We start from the raw sequence: 27,487 nt of genomic DNA on the forward strand, positions 1-27,487 counted from the left end.
TATTTTTTTGTTGCACAATCATATCTTCTATATGAATGAATTTTGAGTAGGGCATGTACAAATTTCAATGGGCTGGGCTAACCACTACGCTACACAAGTCCTGAGGGCAGTGTGGCATTTAAAGAATGTGTTGTGATATGTTAAAATGATATAAGGGACTTTATATTTCTTGAAATCACAATCCAGGAAAGTTATGTCATAAAATTATATTTTTAAGGTTTTTTTTTTAATTTTGGAAACCAAAATATGTAAGTTCAAATCATTTGAACATGAATGTACACAAAGTAACAGTAGAAACTAAATCTAAAGTTGAGCTTTCAGCATACTGAGCATATCCAACCTAAATGATAAAAATATACTTTGAGCTGCAAATTGTACTAAAATTAATCATCTGGCCAAAGTATACTTTTAATGTTAGATGAAATACTGAAGAAAACTTTAATATAATTGAGATTTCATTTTCACATTCATGTTTAAACAACATGGCACTTATCTCAGATGTTCACCCAAATTTCAAACTAAACAGATCAAACACACTTCCACTAGTGAATCAATATTCAAGGATAAGGAATAATTCCAATGAAAACTTTCCATTTTTGACATCATTTTAATAATCTTCAGTGACATTTTGTTTAAAAACAAGTACAGTACCTGTATTTCTGAGATCTTCTGCAAGATTTTGCAATGAATAATTTGGAATCAAAATGTGTAAATACATGCAAAACAATAGCACGTGATTTTATTAATCATCAACCCATTACTAAGAAATCTCTGTCTCTCTCTTGGTACCAGGCAGATCATGACATGTACAAAAAAATGTAGTCAAATGCTTTCTTTATTCAAATCATCATTATGAAAGGGGGAAATTGATGAATGAATGATATTAATGAAAATAATTTTTACTCTACATGATCAATGTACAATGAATTAAAAGAACAACTATAAAAGAATTTTATCAAGTTATCATGCACATAAGATCTTAAAATCCACATGCACAGAAAGTCCAACAAATAAAATCCTTAGTATCTCCTGAACTGAGTCTGCATGCTCTTATAGGCATCAAATCTGGGTTCTGCTTGTCCTCTTGTAAGGGATGGATTGGTCAGGACCATTCCTGCGGCCTGCGGTACAGAGGTCAGTAACATGTTAGGTACTCCTGCAGCCAGTATCCCTCCAGCCATCTGCGTGCCAAAGGTCTGCTGTCTGGCATCGGCCTGTAGACCCAGGCTTCCCCCGGTCCAGCGGTCCTGCTGCTGGGATCCCGAGCTCCTGCTGTCCATCTGCTGCCTGGAGGCAGACCAGCTGCTCTCAACCTTACTCCTGTCTGAGCTGCTCCCCCAACTCCTCTGTGTACCTGGTGCACTACCTAAAAATTATTAACAACTGCATGTAATCTCATTCTCTTATTTTTCTTTAGCTGAAAAACTACTGATTTAAACCTCTGCTATACATGTGTTTTAGCCTGACTTGAAAGTATTTCATTTTCATTCTCACCGAAATGCATCAATAGAAAGTGTTACCAAGCAAACCTGGTCCTGGGTTATGGGTGATCCCCACCCGAGATCGGCTCCTGTCGTCCTGTATCCCAGAGCTGCTGCTCCCACCCTGCCAGCTGTCCCGACTAGAACTCAAACCACGGACCACCATCCTGGTGTCACTCCCCCCTTGTCTCTCTAAAAAGGAATGCAATTCATAAGCATTAGTTTCATTTGGCATTCCTTCAGTTTACAGGATTTGAAAATATCTCAATGAACCTCACGAGTATTCTTTTTGTTTTCTTTACCTCTTTCTGACTTCCACTCTGATCTGCTATCTCTAGGAGGAGTTCTGGCCCCTCGTCTGTCAGTGTCTCTGTCATCTCTTCTGTCTGATCTCTCTCGCTGAAAACTCTCTCTTCTATCCCCTCGAACATTGCTTCGGTCTCTTTCCCTGATGAAGTGAAATTTTAAAATCACATTCAATACTCACTTTAGTTAAACACATGATCACACATTGGTCATATCCTATCCCCCAAGTCATGATTTGAACACATTTATAATATATATTAGCTGAGGATGCTTCAGTATGTATATGATTAATCATGCCTTTATTCTTGAGATTTTTTTCCTATGCATTTACACATATGCAAAACTTTGATTTTCCATCGTGGTGACCCAACTTCTTCCCCAGTGGTCATAGTTTGTGAACAATCTTAGCAACCTGAGGATGCTATATATTCTTATGACTAATAAGGCCTTTCTGTTCTGGAGGAGATTTTTATCCCAAACATTGATACCACTGTGTTCTCTTATGATCTGAATCTCTACTATCTATTAATGAAGTTTTCAGTTAAAGTGCGCTGAAAATGTAGCTATAAAACGTACCGTTCAAATCTCTCGGAGCTCCTTCTATCCTGGCGACTGTCTCTGTTAAAGTTGTCCCGTTCTCTCCGTTCACCAAACGATCGATCGCTGCGGTTATCCCGGACATCCGTCACCCTATCCTCTCGTCTGTCATAGCGCTCCACTTTCCTGTCAAAGGTAGTGGTTTCACCTCTATCAGACATTCTATTGTCTCTGCTATCATCATATAATCTGATAAGTAGGGGAGACAAATCACCATCACCACAAAAAAGGCATGCAATTAACAACATGGAGTTAGGTAATCAAAATACACACATGTGTATGACTCTTCAGCTTTAAAACTCACAATTATGACATTCAACTATAATTCAAATCAGTTCTTTTTAAAGCATCATGCATGTATCTGATAACTATACATGCTTGGGACTCAATGGAATTTTTACCTATCAGAGGAGAATGTGGAGTTGGAGGCAAATCGTGCATCAGAGACCGCGGGTCTCTTGGCCTCTGACCAAAACTCTTCCCGACCTCCTCGAGACTCGTAAGGTCTCTTCATAGCCATTCTTCTCATTTGCTCTGCCTCCAGTCTGTAAACACATTCACAATAATACAGAGGTACTTTTGAAGATAATGTTCCTCATTTTTAAGATGTTTATCTACACATAGATTGAAAAGCATCTGTTAAAACATATAAAGCTCCGCTGCAGTATAAATCTCTTCTCAGTATTAAGGAGGCTGGGGGTCAACAAATTTTATTCAATTTTTTAAATATGATATCTTAAACTGTCAACAATTATTTTGCATAGAAAATTTTTATACATTTTAGTTTTAAAATTTTATCATTTTTGTATATCTTTATATGGAGCTCTTCTTCTAAAGGAGGTCAAAATACAGTCAATTCTCGAATTATCGCCATTCGATTCATCGCCATTTTCGCAATACCGCCATGATTTCCCAAGAACGTTTTTCCTGCTATATAAAATTCTCTTTATAACGCCAAATTCGCATACCGCCATCCGCCACCATGTTTTCACAACAAACGTCCATTTTTAAGTGTCAATTATCTCGATAATACCGCCACAGGTGCGTGTGGTCAGTGAAGCGCGGCTAATTGGTTGACGCTATCCCTGTTGTAAAACATGCAAAGCCAGTCAAGGTACAAGCAATTAAGTAAACAATGATTTTAAAATGAACTGTTAGAATAATTTTGTTTTCTGTTTAATAAAATCATTTAGTCAAGGCTTCGCCAGGAAAGCGGTCGTTGTAAAGTACTAGTTTACGTACGCCGATAACGCTATTATTTTGATGATCTCTGCTTTTAAAAACAATGCAAAGTTTGCTTAAAATAATTGTAAGTCAGAAATTGTGAACGTTTCATTAACAATGATTCCATAAACAATGAATTTATTCAAGAACTTATTTTAAGTACAGTACTATAGGCAATATATCACGACGATCGATCCAGCATTTTTTTTTTCAATATCAGACGTGCAGATTTACATGCATACACATATGCATGTACTTAATTGTCTTAATTTCATATCTGAATATTTTGTTTTAGCGAAATTGTACATAAAAAAATTACTTGAAGTATTTTCAAATTTAGAAATATGTTTATATATACATGTAAATGTAATAATAAAAATAGATACGCTAAATGGCATTTCTATGAACGATAACTCTACGTCTTATTTCCTAAAAGATGGAAAATTCAATTCATCGCCAAATTCGTTAAACCGCCATGATTTCTAAATTACAAAAGGTGGCGGTTTATCGAGAATTAACTGTAGCTGAAAATGGCCACATCCCCCCCCAGCCCCTTTAAGAAGCCTACCTGAGCTGTTCTAGCCTCCTCTTGTCCTCTCGCTCTCTCTCCAGTCTGTCTCTTTCTAACTGTTCCAGTCTCAGTTTCTCAAGCCTCTGAAGCTCCAGTTTCTCTTTCTCTAGCTGGTCCCTGTCTCGTCTAAATAAAAAGAAATTTATAAACATTTTTGTCCTTAGACACATTCATTTTCAATTGCATGAATGGCATAATGATTTTAAAAATGCTGCATTCACGAATTCCTCAAAATTACTTCGATATTTATGCAGTGCATTTAATGTATGTTTATGACAATATCATTAAATAAATAGAGCATATCATTTATTTTACATTTTACATTTCATTTTCCAAAGAAACACATTTTACCTGAGCTTTTCCCTCTCCCTTGCCAGTCTTATTGCTTCTGCCCTCTGCTTCATGTGGACGTCTCTCTGTCGTTTCTTCTCCTGCTCTATCTCCCAGCGTCTCTTTCTCTCTTCCTCCCTAATTCTGCGTTCTCTTTGACGTAGTCTCTCCCTTTCTCTTTCCTCCTAGAAAAACACACGGATAAAGTTTACCAATTTGAAACAAAATGAGTCCCAGTAACAAATGTACAACACTCCCTCATTATGTGCTTACCTTTATCTTATCAAACGACAATAGATCTTTCTTTTCATCCTTCTTGTGGTCACTCTTGGAGTGAGTGGAGGTGGTTGATTTGGCCCTGTCTGGGGCTGCCCCTTCCTTGGCCTCTTTTCCTTCCTCCTCCTTAATGACAACCACAGGTTCCCCTTTTTCTTTATCCATCACTACAGTCCTGGGCTTTTCTGATAATTGAATGAAAAATTTAATATCAATTACGGATCTGGTTTACTCTTTTAGGCAGTGTTCATATTTTACATGTCCTTGCATCTTTATAATTTCAGGTATAAATCTGTTTACTCTACCATCAGCCTTTTTGGGTGTGGTTTTCCTGGCAGAGTGGGAATCTTTCTTGTTGCTGTCCTTTTTATCATCTTTCTTTGTGGGCGTTTTTTCATCTTTCTTCGCATCTTTCTTGTCCTCTTTTTTCTCCACTGGTTTCTTCTCATCTCTTTTGCCTGTGCAAAACAAATATTCAAATTACAAAATTTTACAAATAACAAGTAAATTATTCTACACTACATAACTGAAGATATAGATAAGAACAGCTACACAGTGTATAATAAATGAAGACATTTCTTACTTCTGTCGTCTCGTTTAGCTGGAGGGGCCTTTTTGTCATCAGCTTTTGCTCCACGCCCTGCAGGGCTGCTACTAGGGGTACTGACCAATCCTTTTGCCTGTCCCCCAGGCTCATTTTTAGCCTGTAAAGTGTATGTAAATATCACAAGTCAATCATTTTGAATCAATCAATACCACCTATTTTCTTAGTTGTTATTCAGTATCATTTTAAAAGTCAAGTTGGATTTACCCTCTCCACAGAGATCATTTTTCCATGAAGTTCTGTGCGATGCAGGTGTTGGATACATTTAGACGCCTCATCTGCAGTGGACATGGTAACAAATCCGTAACATCTAGACCCCGGACTCCGAGCATTGGTCACAACCTTAGCTCCCACCACCTGTCATATAGAAATATACTACTCACAAAAAAATACTTCACCCAACAATTAGAACTTGGATTTTCCTTCAAAATTACACAAATGAAGGTAAAAATAAGAAATATTAACATATTTAATCTCAACATCGCTTAAAAAGAAGTTTTATTTATAAAGCTTTAAGGTACATTGATACTCTGATAAGAGGATAACTCTTAATGACACAAATGTCTATCATTCCCTTAAAAATTTGTCAAGTTGAAGTGTTTTTTTTGTCAAATTTTGCCCCGCAAGCCATGCTATAAATGTTTGTATTTTATTCAGCATATACATTTACTTTGCAAAATCATAAAAGTTAAAGAAAAATTTTATATCAGTGAGCAGAGGATTTATGAACCTTAAAACACAAACCTTTCCGTATTTGCTGAACAAGGATTTCAGATCAGTAGCACGAGTTGAAGAAGACAGTCCACTAACCCAAAGATTCCGACCTGAAGTGCTTTTTCCTGCAAATTAATGACAAAAATATTCTGTACATGTAAATCATAAAAAATCGACTTTCTCAATCCAAATTGATCTTCTTCTGGAAAGAGGAGAAAAGTGAAAGAATGATTACCTTTATCATCTTTTTTCTGCTCCTTGGTGTCAGTGCTGAAAATGTTAAAAGTAAATGTTATAGATAGATTCAAAGCCCAAAATTAAACTGATCTGAAACAAAACAACAAAGATTAGAAATATGATGGAAGTTATATATCTATCCAACTCTTCGATTACTTCTGTGGGTAAAGCCTTCTCCACCTGCCAATCTCATCCTTACTGGGATCTGCCTGGGAATCTGGGCTGTGTTCTGGGATTTAATATTTAAATCAGGGGTGCAGTAGAAGATGACACAAAGAGAGGTAAAATGATTTAATCATAGATGTAAAAAAAAAGTTTTCTTTTTTTTCTTTAAAGATGCCAATATGGGAACTATAGATAGGAAATGAGCTTGTTATTTCTATCCTAGCCATCATTCTACGATGTAGGAACAGAAAAGGTTCGTCTCTAACCTGATGAGACATGCCATCTCCCTTCAAGGTAAAGGAAAGCAATATACAATGTACCATACAAACCCGACCGACCTTTTGGACTTGGCGTCTTCTGTCTTTTCACCAGGACCTGCGGTAGTGGTTGTGGAGGAGAGTGTAGAATCTGCTTCTGTAGTTTTAGGAGCATTGGCATTTTCCGCACCTGAACTGTCGATTTTACCCTCGGAACTTGCAACGGTAGAACTCGTAGGTGCCCCTTCACCCCCTGATGTGTCCATTGCCTCATTACTTGGAGCTGGTTTGTCTTTTGTTACAGATTTTGATGCTTTAGTTTCGAGAATATCGGAATCTAGGTCGTTTTGTGTGTCATCTACGTGAACATCCAGTGGCTCGGGATCCTCTGTGCTGGATTTACTTGTTGTGTCTGGAGCAGTTTTTTTCTCCTCCAGGGTAGTCTCTGGAGCACTGGAGGTGACTGGAGTTGAATCTTTTGACTCCGTCTGATTTGAGGTTTCTGGCTTGACTTCTTTGTCAGATGGTGTTGCTTCACTGCTCGCAGATTCATTGGTCACTTCTGTGGACTTTGGAGTTACCACTGGGGGTTCCTTAACAACCTCCACCTCAACTTTCGGTGTAGACTGAGCAGATGCTACAGAAATTTAATTCATTAAAATTTATGACTTATCACAATGGAACATATTTAAATGTCCTGTTAAAGAATGGAATATGTGATTTGTGGGCAAGGGATAAAGACCATTGATTAATCGCTACAAACATATCTTAAACTTAATACATTTTAATGAACTTCTACACAAGGTCCTCTCCTTTGAAATACTGTGTTGAAATACTGCAGTACTGAATTTTAACAGCAATAAGAACTGGAGACATCATCAGATCTGTCCAAATGTATCTCAATTCTTCTGTCCATTTCATTTTTCTCTGTTTTCACTTGAAGTTGTTTCAGTGCATTTAATTCTTCACTAATCTTCACAGAATGGTCTGTTCAGGTAATTCATCTTCAGAATCTTCTTTATCTTCTTAATATACATGTATGTAGGTAAATGTTATATTCCATGTTACAAGTTCTTCTCAGAAAAGTTGTCCTCTTCTTGGCAAACATTAAGAGTTCAAGTCAATATTCTGAGTATTCTGGCAAGTTGATTATAAAGCTGCCAAATTCCACAAACTGACAAGTTCTTCTTAAAATGTGTCTCAGAATCCTTCCATGAGCACTTTGGGACTCTAGCTCTGGCCTGTGGTTTTAAGCAGCAAATCCATTCTATCACTTCTAATTGATTATAAAGTCTTCAGTGGTAAATGAACTTCCATTTCGTATCTCATGGCTTAAATCTGCTTTACGTTGACCCAGCTCACACTTAACATGTGACAAACAACCTTTAAGTTCTTAGCATAAAAAATAGCTATTTTTACAGCTGGTTATTTGTGCAAATAAATATAAAACTATACCTGTAATGTTACCTTTACTATTTGTAATAGATGTCTCCTCATTTTTAACTGTAACAGTCACAGAAATTGCTGTCTGCTTGGCCTCCACAATTGTTTGATCAAGTTCCACAGGTTCCTACAACAAATCAAAGCATTTATTTTTATGTCAAATAAAATCAGTGATCCTGACAGTGGAAATAGAGGGAACCTTTTATTCCACATTTGCTATTTGTAATAGATGCATTTTATAATGTTTCTTAACAATAACAAGATAATTTGCTTTCAAATGTTTCAGCCCTAACAATAGCATCCAACATTTAATGGTGTTCAACATGGCTGTTCCATCAAGATTTTCTTCCTTTGTTTCTTTCATTATTAAACAATAAACAATCAATTAGTCCTTTGTTTCTTTTATTTTAAACAAATTTAAGTGACTGTTTAAGAATTTTTATACTCAAATCTATTACCTGCTTAGCTTCAGCTTTTTCAGTGGGGGGATTTCCATCAGTTTCCATTTTTTCTGTTGTGTCTGGTGCATCCTTTAGAAGTAAATTGTTATATAGATATGTAACAATGATTTTTTTTTAATCCTACAAGACTGAAGTGTGCAATAACTTTAAAAATCCTAGCCTATTGAAAAAAGTTTTTACCTCTAATAATTTGCTATCATCCATGGGCGTATCTTCCCCATTCTCCTGTTTTTCATCCTCGGCTGTCAGCAAAGAATCATCCAACTCTTCATCTTCCCCTTCCTATAAAAAGACAACAGTAGGAGTACTGAGGGGGAGGGTTCTCAACACTTATTCAAATGGTGCTACATGATGATGACTTGAGGTCAATTAACAATACACTCTGTAGTTATGACAGAACATATGTGTTGAAATAACATATTTCTGTGTTTAGTTAATTTAGTATTACTGCATGAAAACATTCCATTGACAGATTTCATCAAGACAGCAGACTTAAATGGGCATACCTTTTCTTTCACATCATCTTTTTCCTCAGACTCTGCAAAATAAAGCATATGATGAAAACTCAAATGCCATAAATTTCTTTTTGGACTACAATAAAACAGAGAAATTTCTATTTGATTTGGCTAGAAATAAATGGGTTTTGATCTGATTATTGTAAAAACTTGATTTGGGTCTTAAAAATACTGTAATGCCACTAAGGGGTATAAACATTAAACTTGTTATCTTTTTTAATAACTATTATTACCATGAATTAGTAAATCAAGAGAGTCCTTGTTTCCATTCTTAATACAGATTTGCAAATTACATATCATAAAGACACACTTTTTTTTTCGTCAGAAAATTGTTTAGCTGCAGAAATGACCAATCACCATGTTTGTATTTTGTAAACTGTGATCAGTTTAACTTCTGAAGTTCTTCCGCATTCAAAAATTGAACAAACTTTCTGTCGTTAACTTTGTTAGTGTGTCCTTTTTTAGGTGTGCTTGTTAACTTACTGTCATTAACTTTATTAGTGGGCCCTTTTTTAGGTGTGCTTGTTGATTCAAAGTTGTACTCCTCAGGATTCTCTCCCTCTTCTTCCAAAGCCTAAAATTTTAAAGTTTTTATTAAAAGAAAGTGGCAAAAAGAGAGTAAATTTACACAAGAAGAAAAAATAATACTTGAGTGCTGACATGTGCAAAAAGATGAATGGAACAAAGTGATCCACTTCAAGTGATGCTTCATTTAGGCCATTTAAATGACAATGAAGATTGTAAATAAAAAATCATCCCTCCCAGATTCTCCATTTTGGGAATTGGCCCAAGGCCCATGGAATTGGGAATTAAACGACAATTCTAGAGTTCTGGAATAAATTTATTACTTAAATTTTTTGTAATGCCTCTAGAATTTTGAAGTGTCTGAACGGCCAGAATTTTGTCATTTTCTAATAGGGCTTTAGGCTTAAAGTATTTGCACTTAGTTCAGGGCACATTAACAAAATTATTCAAAAAGTGTTTAACAATGTTTTCTTTGCAAGATGAGAGGGATTTTACAAGAAGTAATCAACGTTCCGAAGCATCTGCTTCATAAATTGATAAGTGCAGTGCTATTTTCACATAATAAGCCATGTAAACATTGCCGAGCCTGCATATCTTTACTTCTTTTTATACATCAGTAAGACGGTACCTCGAATTACCGAAATGCCCCTGAATTACCGAAATGCCCCTGGAAATTACCGAAATGCCCCTTGAAACTACCGAAATGCCCCTTTAAAACTTAAATACTTTGGTTTTTTATGAAAGGTAGTGAGTGTATTATATATATTTTAAAAATTTGAATTAAAGGAAAATATTTACAAATGTGTGTGTTTTTTTTTAAAAAGGTTCGTTTATCTAATATCTAAGAGAGATAACTCTAGTAGTATTTTGTATTCATATTAGCAGAATTATTTTCTTGATGATGTCGATTTACATGCCGAATAATTTAAATTAATTAATTTAAACTTTTAAGTTTATTATGCTATAAGCATTTCATAGCATTTTAAGCATTTCATATAAATTTTACAACTCTGAACAACATGGGGTTTAGTATCCCAATGTGTACCGTTATCCATTAAAAAAAATTGCCGAGATTGCTATTTTAGAGAATGAGTCCGACTTTTCAAAAGCACTGGAAACGTAATAACAAAATGAAGGAGAGTGGAAGAGAGAGAGAAAGAGAGAGAGAGAGAAAAGAAGAAGGATCATTAAATCTTAAAATAACGGACAGTAACATAGCTTCCCGCTAAGACAATGTTGCAAGAATTATCGCTCTTAGAGGTCATAATATTTGAGCGAATTAAACGCATTTTTTTTACATTTGTGTTCAAAATACACAGTTCTGTTAATAAAATTTTTCATAAATTATCATAAAATGACTATTAGAATATAATTCAAGGGGCATTTCGATAGTTTTAGGGGGCATTTCGGTAATTTCCAGGGGCATTTCGGTAAATCAGGGGCATTTCGGTAATTCGGGTTACCCATCAGTAAGATACAAAATTTTATAATCTACCTATGAATAGATTCCCTGAGGCAAAAAAAAAATCGTTCACTGCATGATTTTACATTACATTAATACGCTCTTTTAATTTACTCGTAATTAAATATAACTATACTAGGTTATAAAGCTTATGCTTTCTTAAATACATAAATAAACTATTTCATGGAATTTCAGGAAATTCAATATGGCGGATCAGCATGAGGTTTCCAAGAAAAGCTATCGTGCAAGAGAAACACAAATCCACACCTTCTGCAGCCTTTCAGTCAAGACAGCTTTTACTCCCGTTTTATCCAATCCCCTCCTCTCTAATTCTTGGCGCAAATCCACAACTCGCAAATCAGCAAGTTTCCGAGGAGTGTTTTCTGCGGCCATATCTCGCCTCTTGCGAATGTCCCGGATGATAATTCTAAAATTATAAAATTAACTTGTTCCATGATTTTCCAAAATTGCCTTTGGATATTTTTGGTAGTATGCATATTTCAAAGAAGTAAATTATTTACAAAACTTAAACTACTGTTACTTGATTGGAAATTTTAGCAAGTGAGAATCTTGCCATCAATTATTCTACATAGCATTAAAAAAAATGTGTTTGAAATATAGTTGCACGAGCTAACTCAACAATTTCCATTCAAAATGGCGACTTCCATAGATTTACATTGTTTATCAACAACAGAAAGGTAATTATTTTGGCCAAACTAATTTAAATTTTGTTTTATTTCAGTTTTCAAATGGAAACCAATATGTTTTACGGTGTGATCGATGGGGCGAGCGCAGTTGTACCATCAAAAACACTTGAAAAAATTGATCAGCCACATCAAACACGAAGCCGCACGGAACATCTCGACTAGCTGTGACGTCACACGACGTCATGGAGCACGTCGGAGCTTATGGAGACAGCTGAACCATTCTTTACCCAGAGTCGTCTTTCCCGCTACGCTCCCACATACACCTCTGTCAACGCTTGTTTTACAACATTCTTAGAAAAAATTGTAAAAGATTAAAAGTTGTAAATGTTTTATGGTATGATCGTTGGTGCGAGCGCAGTACCATCAAAAACACTTGAAAAATTGATCAGCTTCAAACATTGTTCAAACATCAAGCCGCACGAGACATTTCGACTAGTTGTGACGTCACACGACGTCACAGAGCTTGTCTGAGCTTACGGAGACAGTCGAGCATCTGTTTGAAACTATAGACCTAGTGCAATTTCGGTCGAAAAGCACAATGCAGAGTTATTTTTAGTTTCTTTGAAATATTTCTGCAAACTGAAAGCCTTTTATGCTTTACGTTATTATTTATTTTTTTATTTATTCGCGCAAAGGACATTGGGTAGTAAAGGAATTCTGGCAATGTTTCACAGAAAAATTTGCCTGACGTATGTACAGATTCCAATCCGAATTTCCTCTGTTCTTACACATTAGTCTATTGACGCTCGCTGCGCTCGCTATTAATAATTGTTTTTAATCATATTTCTTATCAGAAAAAATTATTTAATATTTTAATTTATTACACCTTAAAAGTATTTTTTAATTAAGATTTTAATTTTTACTCCTCAAAATAGTTCCTTAAAACTTTGAAAATAAGTCGTTTTGAGGGATTAAAGATTTTAAATAAATGATGAATAATCATCTTCAATGACAATTACAATAATAAATTACTATTTAAACTTCAAATTTCCACCATTTAAAATTTGTACAAGAATCTTGTACAACGAGCTTTGACAGAGGTGTATGTGGGAGCATACCGAGAACGACAACTCTGGATAGAGAATGAACAGCCTAGCGTCTGGTTGATACTATAGACCTAGTGCAATTTTGGTCGAAAAACATTGCAGAGTAATTTCTGTTTCTTTGAAAGATTTGTACAAAAAAGCCTTTTATGCTTTAGGTTCTTATTTATTTTTTTTTTCGCTCAAAGGGCATTGGATAGTAAATGAATTCTGGGAATGTTTCACACAAAAAATTGTCTGACGTATGTACACAGATTTCATATTCCGAATTTCCTCTGTTCTTACACGTTAGTTTATTGAGCTTGCTGCGCTTGCTATAAAGAATCATATGTTAGACCGTGTGACTGTTAGTGAGGGTGGAGCCGTGAAGAGAAATTAGCTACATCAGTATTATTGTTTAATGATAAATCAGTTAAATTCTAAAATTGTACATCAGTGTCAGAAAATCATAACCAAGAACTCAGTTCTTTTTAAAAACAAAAAGCCTTCCTCCTACCTAATTATGTTTCATTTAAATAATGCAATTTAAGGGTTTAATAAATCTGAAATAAGATATACATTTCATAATGAGACGAAGGGTTGTCTAGCCAGAGCACTAAAAGTCGAAGAACATAATGGGAAAAGAGAACGGCATGCATTGGACCAGTAATGAATTCAACGTACCGAGGCCCAAGAAATGTGAGACATGACCTCAGCTTAACGAAACCTCAAACTTTAATACATGTAACAGTAAACTCGTTCCCCAATATATCCAACAATAATCAACTCATAAACTTTTCTGAGCATCATTTCTTTGTCTTTCACTACTTAATTCATATACATGTACTTATTTCACAGCACTGATCTAGAAACCCCAAGTCATTACTCAACTGTTATTACTCCCAATTTATGGTCATGACATCATCTAAAGTAAGAACAATATTGTCAATACCAGATCAGAAGACGAACTTGGGACCCAAACTACAGACAGATGATCTACTTCCTGGATGAATCTAATCATCTGACCAACACTTGGCTGTGTATCACAAGTATTCAAGTATTTGAGTATGGCCGCCGCGATCGGAGGTGTGTTGACAACGCTCTCGCTCTTTTGGATTTTAATGCAGTTTAGAAGCGTTTTAGTTGAACAAGAACTGGATGAAGATTTTAAACTTGTTCCAGCTAGGGTTCTGTTGGCTAGTTTTAACACCGAAAATAATGTGTTTTGGAAAAGAAATTTTAAGTAGAATGTTTGGAAATTTTAATCGTAGCATTCAATCGTCATGGAACAAAGGCGCAGTGAGAACAAATCAGCTCTTTGCTTTACTGTGCTTATTGTTGTCGAATGATATACACTATTTTTCTTATTAATATACATTTGTTAAAGCCTCTATTAATTCATAATGTTAAGATTGTAAATATTTCCCTCCATATATTTCTTGCGTTCATGTTTAAAATTGGATGCTCAAAGAGGAAAATTCACTACTTTGCCCTACAAGATGGCAGCTAAGGGGAATAACTCCGAGGCAGAATATATGTCATAGAAAAACGGTCTCTAAAAAGTTTGCCATTGATTTCCCTTGAAATTGTACAAGAGTGCAATTCTGGGGAGGGGGTACTCTGTGTAATTCAGAGTCGGATACCTTGTGTCATTATTTTACTTTGGGCTAAGAAAAATTATTACAGAAAAAACTGCCTGTGAGGTTACACTATGATATTGGAACATTATAAAATGCTACTGAATATCCTTTTCACAGGAAGTATGTTTCTAATATGCACAATTTCTATTTTTTTCAGTGCATTTCAATATCTGAGTGAATTATATAGGGATGTTGAGAGGAAGATAAAAGCAGCTGAGTTTGATTGTTCTCAGCTGCAATTACTCTTCAAGCCATGGTAATTTATTTTATTTCTGGCAATTTATTTTCAACATTCTTGTTATGTTAAGAAGAAAACTAGTGCTACAGTATCCTAGTTCATTTTCCAGGCCTAGCAAGAGTAAAGATTCATCTGATGACAAGAAGATAGATAAGATACAGCTTAACAAGGAGGAACCTGGAGAATATCTTAAAGGTTTGAAAGAACTTTTCTCCACAATAAAATTAAAACATAATTTTTTTCCAAATCATATTGTGACATTGATTTGGGAAACAAAACTTCCTATGCATCATGAATACCAGGTAATATTTCAAATCTGAGATAAAGAGAAGTGGATACATTGAATGTGAACATGTAAGGGCATTATGACCAAAAAAATGTTTTTAAAAAACGGATGAACTTGGGCTTTACACTTTCTCGGCTAAGATTTATTGCATTTGTATTAGATTTATAAATTATCTTATTTCAGAAACCTTAACACAGGATGAAAGAGAAGCAATTAATGCCATGGAAAAGATACTTGTAAAGGCTGAAAAAGCAAGAAATTTACAGAAAAAGGCAGGTTATTATGACAAACTACACAGTAATTTATGTTAAACAAGTAGCATGGTTAAATTTAAATGGGAGGACTTAACAGTCATATTCAATGTAACTGAGAATATATTAAATGAGCCGTTCCAAGCAAAAACCCCCCTTATGTCAAAAATTTTCGAAAATGACTTTTTTCTTGTAAAATGATGCAGAACCTTATGTGAATATAACCTGTAAATATTACAGGTGTATCTCGTCCCGTTACGGATTTACAGGTATTCAAAGTATGCATCATTCATACAGCTGACGTCATATTTTATAAATTTTCTCTCGTAGCGACGTTATGAAAACACTCATTACTTATACGCAATGACTTGGTATTGTATTGCCGTTCTGACTAATATATGTGCTTATTATGTTGTAAACATTTTTTTTCTTTCTATGAAAAAGTTCAGATCATTCATCTGTAGCTGCAGATCTGTAGCTCTTCGAAAAAAAATATTATAAGAGACCGGAGAGCTACAGTGCCACTCATTGAAAAAACTGTATATTTATTGCGCAAAAAAGTGCGCTGTTTCTCGCTTTATTTCTCTATGTTTTTCAAACTGTCACATCAAAATGTTACTAAGCGTGTGATCCTAACATATTCTTTGTTTCCACAGCAAAACTTTTCTTATAATTGTTCTTAATAGCCCTCCTGGCCCTGAAATTGAGATCATCGAAAATTTCGTCTACTAGTACATGTATATATACTGCCATTTTTGTTTGCAAGATAATTCGGTCTAACAAGCTTCGTGCAGATGTAAGTTACGAGAGTACCTAATTAGATATAAAACTAAGGATTTTTTGTTTTCAAATTTATCTTTTTTTCAGTTTAAATAAGAATGTGAAAGAATTAATTCAAATACAGTTTTTTTAATTGGGTGGCAATGTAGCTCTCCGGTCTGTCAATATATTTTTTTCGGAGAGCTACAGTACTGCAGCTATCTTTTCTGAAATTAAAATTAAAAGTATGTCAGTGGAGTTCAACTATAGTCCTATAATTTGCTGATTTAGAGAAAACAACTAATTGATAGGTCTTTTATAAAGAAAAAATCACTTTCCATTTTACTGCTAAGTTCAGCACAAATCTTTTGAAACCAGCTACAAAAAAAATATTTTTGTTTCCATTAATTTATTTTGGATAATTGATTTTACTTGTCCAAACTTTGCCTTTGAAACACTGACCAAGAGACAAAATTCAGGGGCTGGGGCTTGCGCTTTTATGTATGAATACAACAACAAGATTTTGTAAAATATGGTATATCAATGTAAATGATGAGTACCATTTATCCTTTTTCAAAATGCTCAATACCTAAGCATTTTTTTGGCATAATTATGTCGTCATTTGTTAAAAAAATATTAGACGGAAGGGGGGGGATAAAAGAATAAATATATAAGTACTAGTTTAAAGGCAATTTAGACTACATATATACATGATAAATCTGTAATTTATGAAAAGTTAAAGTGTACTTTTCAGATTTCAAATTATGAAATGGTTAAAAAAAACGTGACCCGAAAAACTTAGAAAATGGGCATATGATTCAGCTTTTGAAAAAAAATTGTATATTTTCTACTTACAATCACATGTAATTAATATATAGGAGATTGTCAAACATACAGTCCCATCTATTACTTACAACAAAATTATGAGAGTCTTCCCTCTTTTGCTTTACGCATATGAAAGTGAAAGTTAGACTTATGCTTTCTCAATATTTAAGTATAGTATGCGATCCGATCTGAATTTAAAAAAAACATACATGTCACAGTTTAAAAAAACAGGTTGTTACGTGTGTATGAGGCAAGTTTCGGAGGCCAACACTTATATATAATGATGGTTCTTTTAAAATGTACCAGTTTTAGTCAAAAGCGTAAAAATACTTCACAGACAAAGAAAAACGTGTAAGTGATTAGTCACTGTGTATTTTTGTCCCCCGCTTTCGCGAAAGCGAAAGCGAGGGGACATTAAATCTCATTCGTCTGTCCGTCAGTCTGTCTGTCAGTCCGTCACAAAAACTTTAACCTTGCCCATAACTTTTGATTTAGCTGAGCTCATATTTCACAAGTGTATTCCTTGTGACAAGACCTTTCTTTGGGTACCACCAAATTTGACCTTTTGGCCTTGACCTTGGAGTTTGACCCACTTTTACACAAAAATTCAAAACTTTTACATTGGCCATAACTTTTGAATGGTAGAAACTAGGACTTCCATATATCACACATATATTGTTTGTGACAAGACCTTTCATTGGATACCAACAACTTTGACCTTTTGACCTTGACCATGGAGATTTCCGTACTTAAAAAAAACTTTAACCTTGACCATAACTTTTGAACGGTAAGGGCTAGGGCTTTCATACTGCACATATGTTTTCCTTGTAAGAAGACCTTTCATTAGATACCATGAACTTTGACCCTTTGACCTTGACCTTTGAGTAAGACTTTTTTTCAAGAACTTTGACCTTGGTCACAACTTTTGAACTGCCAATGCTAGGACTTTCATTTTTCACATATGTATTCTTTGTGGCAAGACCTTTCTTTGAGTACCACCAATTTTGACATATTGACCTTGACCTTGGAGTTTGACCCCTTTTTACACAAAAATTCCAAACTTTTTCTCGGGCCATAACTTTTGAATGGTAGATACTATGACTTCCATGTTTCATATATACATTCTTTGTGAAAAGATCTTTCATTGGATACCAACAACCTTGACCTTTTGACCTTGGAAATATTTCGTACTTACAGTGTATAAAAAAACTTTAACCTTGGCCATAACTTTTGAATGGTAAGGGCTAGGGCTTTCAAACTTTACATACGTAATCCTTGTGAGAAGACCTTTCATTGAATACCCAAAAACTTTTACCCCTTGACCTTGACCTTGGAGTTCAGTGATGATATCTAAATAAATGACATATGATAGGATGTTCATATTGCGCACAATATGTCATAAAAAATGACATCTCACCCACAAAGACACCGAAAGCGGGGGACCACAATTCCTTGAATTTGCTTGTCTTCATAGAAAAAAAACATAAAAATATCACGAAAGAAGAACGTGTTTTAGTTTACGTGCGAAATCTGCTCATTGGACTGTCTCTCGAATAAAGTTCTCATAGATTAGTAAAACATGTTCTACCCCAGTCTACCCCAAATACATGTACATACAAGTACATACAAAGAAGTTCCATTGTGTACAGAAGGGGGAGGAATGCTGGCCATTCTCTCTCACTTCATTATCAAATATTCGAACATGTGACCATCCTTACCAACTTACAAGGATTCCACGTGTTCTGAAATTGGGGGAAGAGTTGAGTAGGTTATTTTTGTGTTAGTCTTCTAAATGAAATTTACATGGAGACCGGTCCTTCGGATGAGACCGTATAAACTGCGGTCCCGTGTCGCAGTAAATGCTGGCACGAAAAAGATCCCTCACTGCTCAAAGGCCCTGAGTACCGTGAATAGCACGAAATTTGTAGCTCTCCACCGGCAAGTGGTGGCGTCTCCAAATGAGTGAAAAAATTCTCAAGAGGGACGTTTAACAACATACAAACAATCAATCTACCGCTATTTAAATTTAAACATTGAGATAGGGTCATCACCTTAAGATTCACTGTTAAGTATAAAAGAGAAACCTTTTTTATACAAGATATTATCGATAATATTTTCGACAAAACAAAACATGTCAGAAAGTTTTTCAAATCGTTCATCAAAAGTATTTATAATATGATAGTTACTCCTAGCTCTCAGATTTGCCAAGATCTAGCAATGCGGAAAAAATCAGGTTATGTTCACCTGTTTGTGGTCTTCTTGGTGAACAGTATGAACATTTATTTCTTGCTACGTTAGACGAAAAGTAGATCGGGAGAATCCAAACTTATCAAAATATTTTGGAAATGTATTTTATTTGCACTCAATTTACACTCAGGTGAACAAATATTGTGATTTCAATCATGCACATAAAAACAAATCCGGGGGTTTGCATGGGGCCCCCCTCTCTGCTTTTTTTTCTGAATTTAGATTTTAACATTTAAAACTGTTAACAATAGGGGGTTGGGGGGGGGGGGGTAGAATAACTTGACAAGCAATTATATAAATAATGTACGTGTGCACGTCAAATACGGTACTTTTCAGAACTTCCAAAATATTTATTTTAATACACATGTATTTATTTCTTTATATGCCTTATTAGATATATTCTTATATGTTTTTTCGGGGGGGGGGGGGGGGGGGGGGGTGTTACATTAGTGTTAACTAGTCATAGATCTTTTCAACACATAACAAAAAAAAGGAGAATGTCGGATATTCGTATATTCAATTAATGTAGCTTTGTTAGCTGAACCAGTGTCACTTTTCTTCCAAGAGGTTCTGGGTCAACAATAAATGAAAAAAAAAATTTCTCCGAATCTAGATACGCGTATGGCATTGGTTTGTGCAGTTTTCTTGACATGTGATTTAGTCCAATCGATTTTCGCCAGGACTACGGATTAAAAAACATCTCAAACTACTCTTCCATCATAATCATTCCCTCCAATTAAAATTAAATTTCTCATTTTTAAAAAATATTTTTACACTCAATATCATCATTACATGTAAATACTTCATGTCGTTGTTGAATAAGAAAGAGTCGTTGTAAATCTGAATTTTAAACAACAGTTGTATGTTTTATTTAGTTTAACTGAAAACTTATATTGTACATTGAACAGAATAATTGTCGAAGTGTTTACAAATTTTATGTATTTAGTCAGAACACTTTTAGGTCCTTTTAATGTGTAATGTATATGTAGTTGGACAACAGTCAGATTCAGATAATTATGTTATGAAAAAGACAATACGGTAGTCACGGAAAAAAAAATACGCAGAAAACACAACGGAGACAATTCTGAGACATACAACAAAGAATTTAGTTAGAACGCAGTCAGTGCGCGATATATTTTGATCGCAGTTTTTGTTGCGAAACAATGACGTCGCTTTTTCTATTGCGACGTAAAATTCTGTCAGATTACATAAGGGGGGTTTTTGCTTGGAACGGCTCAAATATAATACAATACAACAATGAACGAAAGAAATATACCATAAAAGTGGAAATTTTAGCAAGACGCAAATTTAGCGATTTTTCCTTAAAAACTGGTATTTTATTTTTAGCGACATGTAATTTTAGCGATTTTAAAATGCTCACTAAAGAAGCTATTAAAAGTATATCACAATTAATATTATACAATTATGGACTCTTTTGGTGTTGAATATGGTTTGTTATTCACCAATAAAATATTCAATATGGATATTTTTCTGGTAAATAACAAACCATATTCAACACCAAAAGAGTCCATAATTGTTTTATTATATAGTCGGGATTTGAATAGATAAGTCATTGAAGGCTGTATGACGACACCATTTTCATTTGCGATCTTCCATTGTTGAAAATAAAAAAAATCTCCAGATTACTGTTTGTAACCTCCGTGTTTTCCTTTCCGAGTTTCGCTATGTGTAAGACGTCCAGATGTTAAAAAATAATCCTGAAATAGGTTTGAATAATTGTTTTCCTGCTCAGATACGTAGCTCGCTGTGGCCGTTGCAACCATTGTTTACAACGTTCTTCGATGTTTTGATTGTGACGTCACAATGCCGTTGCACCCGCATTGACCCTCCGGTGAATACGGCCTAAAATCCGGTGAATATGTAGTGTTATGAACTGTTTGCGTTTGTATAGATTATATAGGGACTATAAATAGACTATATAATAATTAGTGATATTCAATTTTAGCGATCTCATTACCCTCACTAATAATGCCAAAATTAAATCCTTGCTAAAATTTCTACTTATACGGTAAAATAAACAAAGTAGACTGGTCTGGTATTCAGTGAAAAGACTCATACAATCTATACAATCAAGAGAACCCCTACCCTTACACCAGAATCCCTAATAAAAAAATCCCTGACCCAGGGGCCATGAAATTCACAATTTCAGAGGAAACACCATTGATTATTATAACCTTGTTCTTGGTGTTTATTCCAATTCCATAAGAGAAGAGACAATTTTTAAAAGAAATCTTTTTCAACATATAACAAATAGAATCCTTACCAAACAACAGAACATCTGGCCCAAGAGCCATGAATTTCATAACTTAAGTGAGGCATCCTTGTTCATAACTTTGCACTTAATCTGTTTTCTGAGTATCCAGGATCAGAGAAAAGTTTGAAAGAATTAAGGCATCTCTTACTATGTAATACATATTACATTAAAAACAGATGTTTTTAGATGACAACAAAAACATGATGTAACCTTTTATGAAATATTAACAGGCTGAAGATTGCCCAAAAAGTTACTCCAGGAAACTGTCTGCATCATCTCAAATAGAATTAACAGCAGATGAAAGGGATAAAACTAAGGATGATTCATCTAATGAAAGGATAAATTCCTTGAAAAAAGATGATGATAAAATCAAGACACATAAAGTATTAACTACGAAAGGACTTACACAAACTGCAGATACCAGAAAACCTGGAGGAATTAAAAGGCCTGTGTTATCTAATAAAAATCATGTGAAGGCACCTTTTCAAACAAATCCAAGTCTTTCATTTCCAAAAAAGTCTTCAAACCAGGAAGCCATGATCAGGGGGACAAGAAGTAAAAAGTTTGTCCCAAAAGGTGGGACAATGGCCTTAAAGAGAGGGCCTGTTGCTGGCCAGCTAAAGTCAGTCAATGAGAGGCACGGTGCACAAAACCAGAAGACGGCAAAAACTGAACTGAAGAATCACCAGGATGAAAATTGTTCTGTGATGGGAGATAAATTAGCAGAGGACACATCCCAAGAACAAACAGAGAAAGCAGAGTCACCTCCCACTCACAACAAACACCCTATACGTCACAACAAGTCTTCATCTAGTCACTCTAGTCATACTGAGTCAACATTTGTACATGGAGAGGAACAAAGAGTACCTGTTGTTAATGATTCGGCTCAGACAACAGACACAGATAAAAAAGAACCTGAAACAGTGAACAGATTTCTCTTGTTAAAAAATGGGTAAGTAGAAACAAATGTCATCCTTGTTACAAGTGAAAAATGAATAAATTACCAGAAATCAATCACATGGAGAGCATGGCATGCATTAACAAATGCTTTGTTAATTTTTAGAAGTAATATTGAGATTCCAGTGAAACTGAGGAAGTTAGTCTCTGTGAATCACAAACTCAGACAGAAATTGTCCGTCAGAAGAATGACTGAGAAGGTGGATTCCAGGAAGTCTAGGCAGGATTTTATTGACTCAGTAGAACAAATGGTAAGTATACAAGTGTAAATAAATCCTTGCTTCAAGAAAAATTAGAAAGATTGGAAAAGGGATTTCACTCATAGAGGAAATATTACTAACTCTTGTTACAAAGCTCTTCAAAGCTGAACTTTGGCATCTCAAATATCAATATCTCAAATACCATGGATATATCAAAGTGAAGTCCCTTAGCACCTTTTCTATGAATGTTTAACCCTCCAATATCTCAAACCTTTGGATATCTCTATGTTTTTCTTGGTCCCACTGATTTTGAGATAGGTTTGACTGTATATTGCGTTTGAAAATTGTGGGTTTGTGAACATATCATAGGAAATACTCATTTCTTGCAGTTTGAGTTAGATCCTGGTTATGAGGTGACTCTGTCTGTGGAGAGAGTGGAGCGGGAGTATGAGGCTCTTAGGGAGACACTGGAGGGGCTGACAACAGAAGTATCTGATGGTAGGTCTGACAACAGAATTATCTGATGGTAGGTCTGATAACAATATTATGTGATGGTAGGTCTGACAACAGAATTATTTGATGGCAGGTCTGACAGCAGAATTATCTGATAGTAGGTCTGACAACAGAATTATCTGATGGTAGTTCTGACAACAGAAATATCTAATGGTAGGTCTGACAACAGAAAGATCTGATGGTAAGTTTGACAACAGAATAATCTGATGGTAGGTCTGACAACAGAAATGTCTAATGGTAGGTCTGACAACAGAAATGTCTAATGGTAGGTCTGACAACAGAAATATCTAATGGTAGGTCTGACAACTGAATTATCTAATGGCAGGCCTGACAGCAGAATTATCCTATGGTAGGTCTGACAACAAAAATATCTAATGGTAGATCTGACGACAGAATTATCTGACGGTGGGTCTGACAACTGAAATATCTAATGGTAGGTCTGACAACAGAATTATCTAATGGTAGTTCAGACAACAGAAATATCTGATGGTAGGTCTGACAACAGAATTATCTAATGGTAGGTCTGACAACAGAATTATCTGATGGTAGGTCTGACAGCAGAATTATCTAATGGTAGGTCTGACAACAGAAATATCTAATGGAAGGTCTGACAACAGAATTATCTGATAGTAGGTCTGACAACAGAATTATCTAATGGTAGGTCTGACAACAGAATTATCTAATGGTAGGTCTGACAACAGAAATATCTAATGGTAGGTCTGACAACAGAATTATCTGATGGTAGGTCTGACAACAGAACTATCTGATGGTAGGTCTGACAACAGAATTATCTAATGGTAGGTCTGATGACAGAATTATCTGACGGTAGGTCTAAAAACTGTAAACAACAGTAGGGCAACATAATACATGTAATTCCTTTATTTTTTCCAACAAATCCCATTGAAGGATGCAACAATATCAAAGTGGCAGATAAGCAAGTTTAATACTGTATACACTATACAGGGTTATTTTCACCTTTTCACACTTGCAAACAATTTTGCCCTGTTTTAAATTTGCCCAGTCACAGTTTTGTTTAAGAACTTATACTGTATTCTTTGAATTTGCGCCTTTTAAATTCACCCAACCGAAGTTAGAGCGAAAGGGACTAAAATATAGCTGGGGCAAAAATTTCCCTGTGTACATTAGCCATTGGCTGGGTACAGTTATTTAGCCAGTTCCGAATAAGAAACCGATTCGACGGTGCCACAAATATACTAGGAATTATTTCAAAATCTAAGTGTTTTGTCAAGGTAGTTCGATGACTTGTGGAATTAAATATTGTTTCATAAAAGTTCAGCCTTCCCTCAAAAAAATTTATTTCGCAAGTTACCATAGGTGTCCATTTTACCAGTTACGAATAAGCCGACGGGTTCCGGATACCCTAGAGATTCTTATTCAATTCAACCCTAAATTAAAAGATATACGTCCCAGACGTTATCCATTGGCATGCCTAAGAAAAGTTAAATTAATTGCTTACCAACAAATTATTTGTATTTCCAAAGGTTGAAGAGAAACTAGAGGTACTCTGTGCATTGAGCTCATTTTATGATACCCCACGCCTCCTTTATGATTACTAGTATTTAAGACAAAGTCCATGTTTTATTCTGGGAGACCCGAAATAAATGTCAGATCAAAAAGTAAAATAATAGGTCAAATTGTCACAATGCAATAAAGAATATGTGAAAGTATCATTAAATTTTATTCAGTGGTATAGGAGGAATTGCGGACAAGAGATGGATATACTTTTCAATATTACAAAGAATGGCAGTATCTATGTTTTTCTCAGGGAGCCCAAATTATGTACCAGATCCAAAAATAAAATAGGTGCACTTTGGCACTGTTAAACAAAGATTCTGTGAAAGACTCATTAAATTCTGTGAAGCCTCATTAACCTTCATTCAGTGGTAGAAGAGGGGTTGCGGATAAGAAATGGATACCCCAGAGCATATCAGACGGACGGACGTACAGCTAGACGGACGGACGGACGTACAGACGGATGGATGGAATAACATCCCATTACTATATACCGTTTCTTCCTGTTTTTCAAGCGGGGGTAGAATAAGTCACGTTTACAATGAAGAAAACATCGAAGAGTGAATTAATAATAGTGTTTAAAATGGGTATTCGGAACTGGTAAAATAAGAGCACGAAAATATTTCGATATCTTCCAGTATTCTAAACATTTATTTTTGACAAGTTTTTAGTATATGTTAGAGTACATATCAAACTTACTTTTGATACCTAGAACGTTGTTTTATATGAAAAATTTATGCATCTACAGAGGTTTTTCTGCAGACTTACGCGTCGCGGTGATTCAGATTTGTTGCATTGTAAAAGTATGTCGACTGTTTCAAGTACGATAACGAAACCAAACTGAGGGCAAAAAATCAAAACTTCACATAATTCAAACACTCATTAATAAGCCTTCTTACCATAGAAATCAATTTATTTTTACACCGTTGAATTTATTAATTATCAGTCTTTAAATTACTAATTATTCGGAACTGGCCAAAATCCAGAACTGGCCAAACGACTGTAGCTTAATAGAGCTCCTGACTAGGGATTCAAGTGCCAAGGTCTAAATTCTTTGGTGCCATGATCTTGTCTGGAAGCATCCTTGCAATGCCATGGGTCCTGAGTCAACACTATAGCTCAGTTGGTAGAGCACCTTACTAGTGGATAATGGTCTCCTGGTTAGAATTCTGGTCTTGTCTGTCACCTTTTTCTTCTTTTGGTTGCATTGATGTCAATTTTCAGTAATGAGATTCAAGATATTTGACTCTAAAAAGAGGTTCTCAATACTGTAAAATCACATACATGTATTTTTGTGGGGTCAAATTTTCGTGGTTTCAGGAAAATCTCTTGGTTTGTGGGGATTTGTTTTCATGGATCAAGAATTAATGAGTACTTATGTATGTAACATTTTACATTTCGTGGTGGACATGAATTCGTGGGTCTCTTCATACCTCGAAAACAACGAAAAATACCCCTCCCCCTTCTTGTGCATTTTATGCTTTAATTACATGAATAATATATTGGTATCTACCTCAGATGAAACTCATGCATTTGAAGTGCTAAGAACAAAGAAGATGCTGGAATTAGTTCTGACCAGATTTTATCAACTTCAGGAGGAAGTGTCCATACAAAATACAGGTAGGAGATATTAATGGAAATTATGATTGCAGCTGAAGTCACTGCAACATCGGGTGTTAATCTTTCACTCAGTATCTTTAGGCTCATTTTAAATTTAGACCAGAGATAGTGTGATTAAGTTCAAAAAGATATACCCCCAGTAGCAATTTTTAAGAAGGTCCTATTCAAAACTTTCTAACCTTGAGCTTACAGACATTACCTTGAATTAAAAATAAAAAGATATGTTCTCTGATCATAAGTAATCTGTGAAAAACAAAATGGAGGGAGATGTGGAGGTAGATATTAACATTAGCATTTTCATTATCCAAAGGAATAAGCATACCTTGCTTTACACTCTTGGCATACCTTTATTTAACAGAGTAAAGATTAATTATAATCCTCACCAAGTCTTGAATTTTTGTTCTCAGTAAGATGATCACCCTGTGATTGCAAGCAATTTTAGATCTGTTAGACAGCTCCTACAATAGAAGCAGACACAGATAAATGGCTTACAATGTTTAATTGTACTTTCTCTTCAGATCTCGGTCACCTGAATCTCCTCAAACCTGACCCCCACAGAGGCCCCTCACCCCCAGGCAGCAGGTCAGCCATGGTGTGGTCTGACTGTATAGGTAACATTATTGGCTTTTATCAATCGTGTTAAAGAATTAAATAATTTGTCTACTTTGATTTTGTTTTAAATTTGTCCTTTGGCTTGGAGAGCAAAAATAAGATGGAAGAGAAAAATTCCTATATAAACTGTATTGTATATCATTTACAGATAAGTACACCCTACCTATACTGAATCACCATGTACAGTACCACTCTGACAGACAGTTAGAGTGCTATCTCCATCTGGTGTTTCAGCTTCAGTATAAACAACTTGTCAATAAACTCCAGAGGATCCTCGTATCTAATATCACAGATCTAATGGAGACTGCTGATCTCTCTCCAGGGTAATGGCACCATTGATTATCATATTCCCTTCTCTCTCTTTATTGATGTATTACTGGTTCTGTATTTTCTATTTTTTTGTTTGCAGTGATTATATGCAGTTGCTGAGGTCCTTTTGTTTTACAACAGACTCTAAAACCTACCCTGTAGTTGTTAAGGACACCATGGAAGGCTCAGTACAGTCCTCGGATTGACTAAAGATAAATTAAAGCTTAACTTGTTATCCCTTTATACTTTATAGACATGTTTAAAAATATTATTTTTATACAGTAAATATTTATAAATTATTTACATGTATTTTGTATTTTCTTTT

General features: G+C 35.1%; 2 protein-coding genes across 5 annotated transcripts; one reads left to right on the forward strand and one right to left on the reverse strand.

Annotated features, from left to right (window-relative positions):
- Positions 1-817: 817 nt before the first annotated feature.
- Positions 818-11,601, reverse strand: LOC134248549 (scaffold attachment factor B2-like). Of its 3 annotated transcripts, none has more exons than XM_062730962.1 (20): positions 11,436-11,601; positions 9,665-9,755; positions 9,173-9,204; positions 8,847-8,948; positions 8,664-8,735; positions 8,218-8,332; positions 6,844-7,399; positions 6,339-6,373; positions 6,134-6,228; positions 5,597-5,746; positions 5,369-5,489; positions 5,091-5,243; positions 4,783-4,970; positions 4,531-4,694; positions 4,177-4,305; positions 2,786-2,929; positions 2,364-2,510; positions 1,784-1,929; positions 1,521-1,673; positions 818-1,366 (listed from the first exon to the last, which is right to left on the reverse strand). In XM_062730962.1, exons 1-20 carry the CDS (start codon positions 11,559-11,561, stop codon positions 1,020-1,022), a joined length of 3,066 nt encoding a protein of 1,021 aa, XP_062586946.1. In that variant the 5' UTR covers positions 11,562-11,601; the 3' UTR covers positions 818-1,019. The 3 variants fall into 3 exon arrangements, with proteins under 3 accessions (XP_062586946.1, XP_062586943.1, XP_062586942.1); XM_062730959.1 differs by having other exon boundaries at positions 1,530-1,673; positions 2,364-2,573; XM_062730958.1 differs by having other exon boundaries at positions 2,364-2,573.
- Positions 11,602-11,810: 209 nt separating this feature from the next.
- On the forward strand, positions 11,811-27,414 carry LOC134248541 (uncharacterized). Of its 2 annotated transcripts, none has more exons than XM_062730940.1 (11): positions 11,811-11,866; positions 14,695-14,793; positions 14,885-14,970; positions 15,245-15,333; positions 21,649-22,370; positions 22,482-22,626; positions 22,965-23,073; positions 26,140-26,241; positions 26,760-26,852; positions 27,002-27,176; positions 27,263-27,414. In XM_062730940.1, exons 1-11 carry the CDS (start codon positions 11,823-11,825, stop codon positions 27,366-27,368), a joined length of 1,770 nt encoding a protein of 589 aa, XP_062586924.1. In that variant the 5' UTR covers positions 11,811-11,822; the 3' UTR covers positions 27,369-27,414. The 2 variants fall into 2 exon arrangements, with proteins under 2 accessions (XP_062586924.1, XP_062586923.1); XM_062730939.1 differs by lacking the exon at positions 11,811-11,866 and adding an exon at positions 13,801-13,983.
- Positions 27,415-27,487: the final 73 nt, after the last annotated feature.

The sequence above is a fragment of the Saccostrea cucullata genome, unplaced genomic scaffold (genome assembly GCF_032062105.1).
Source record: "Saccostrea cucullata isolate Sc308-1 unplaced genomic scaffold, CSIRO_AGI_Scuc_v1 ctg55, whole genome shotgun sequence".
Classification (NCBI taxonomy): Eukaryota; Metazoa; Mollusca; class Bivalvia; order Ostreida; family Ostreidae; genus Saccostrea; species Saccostrea cuccullata.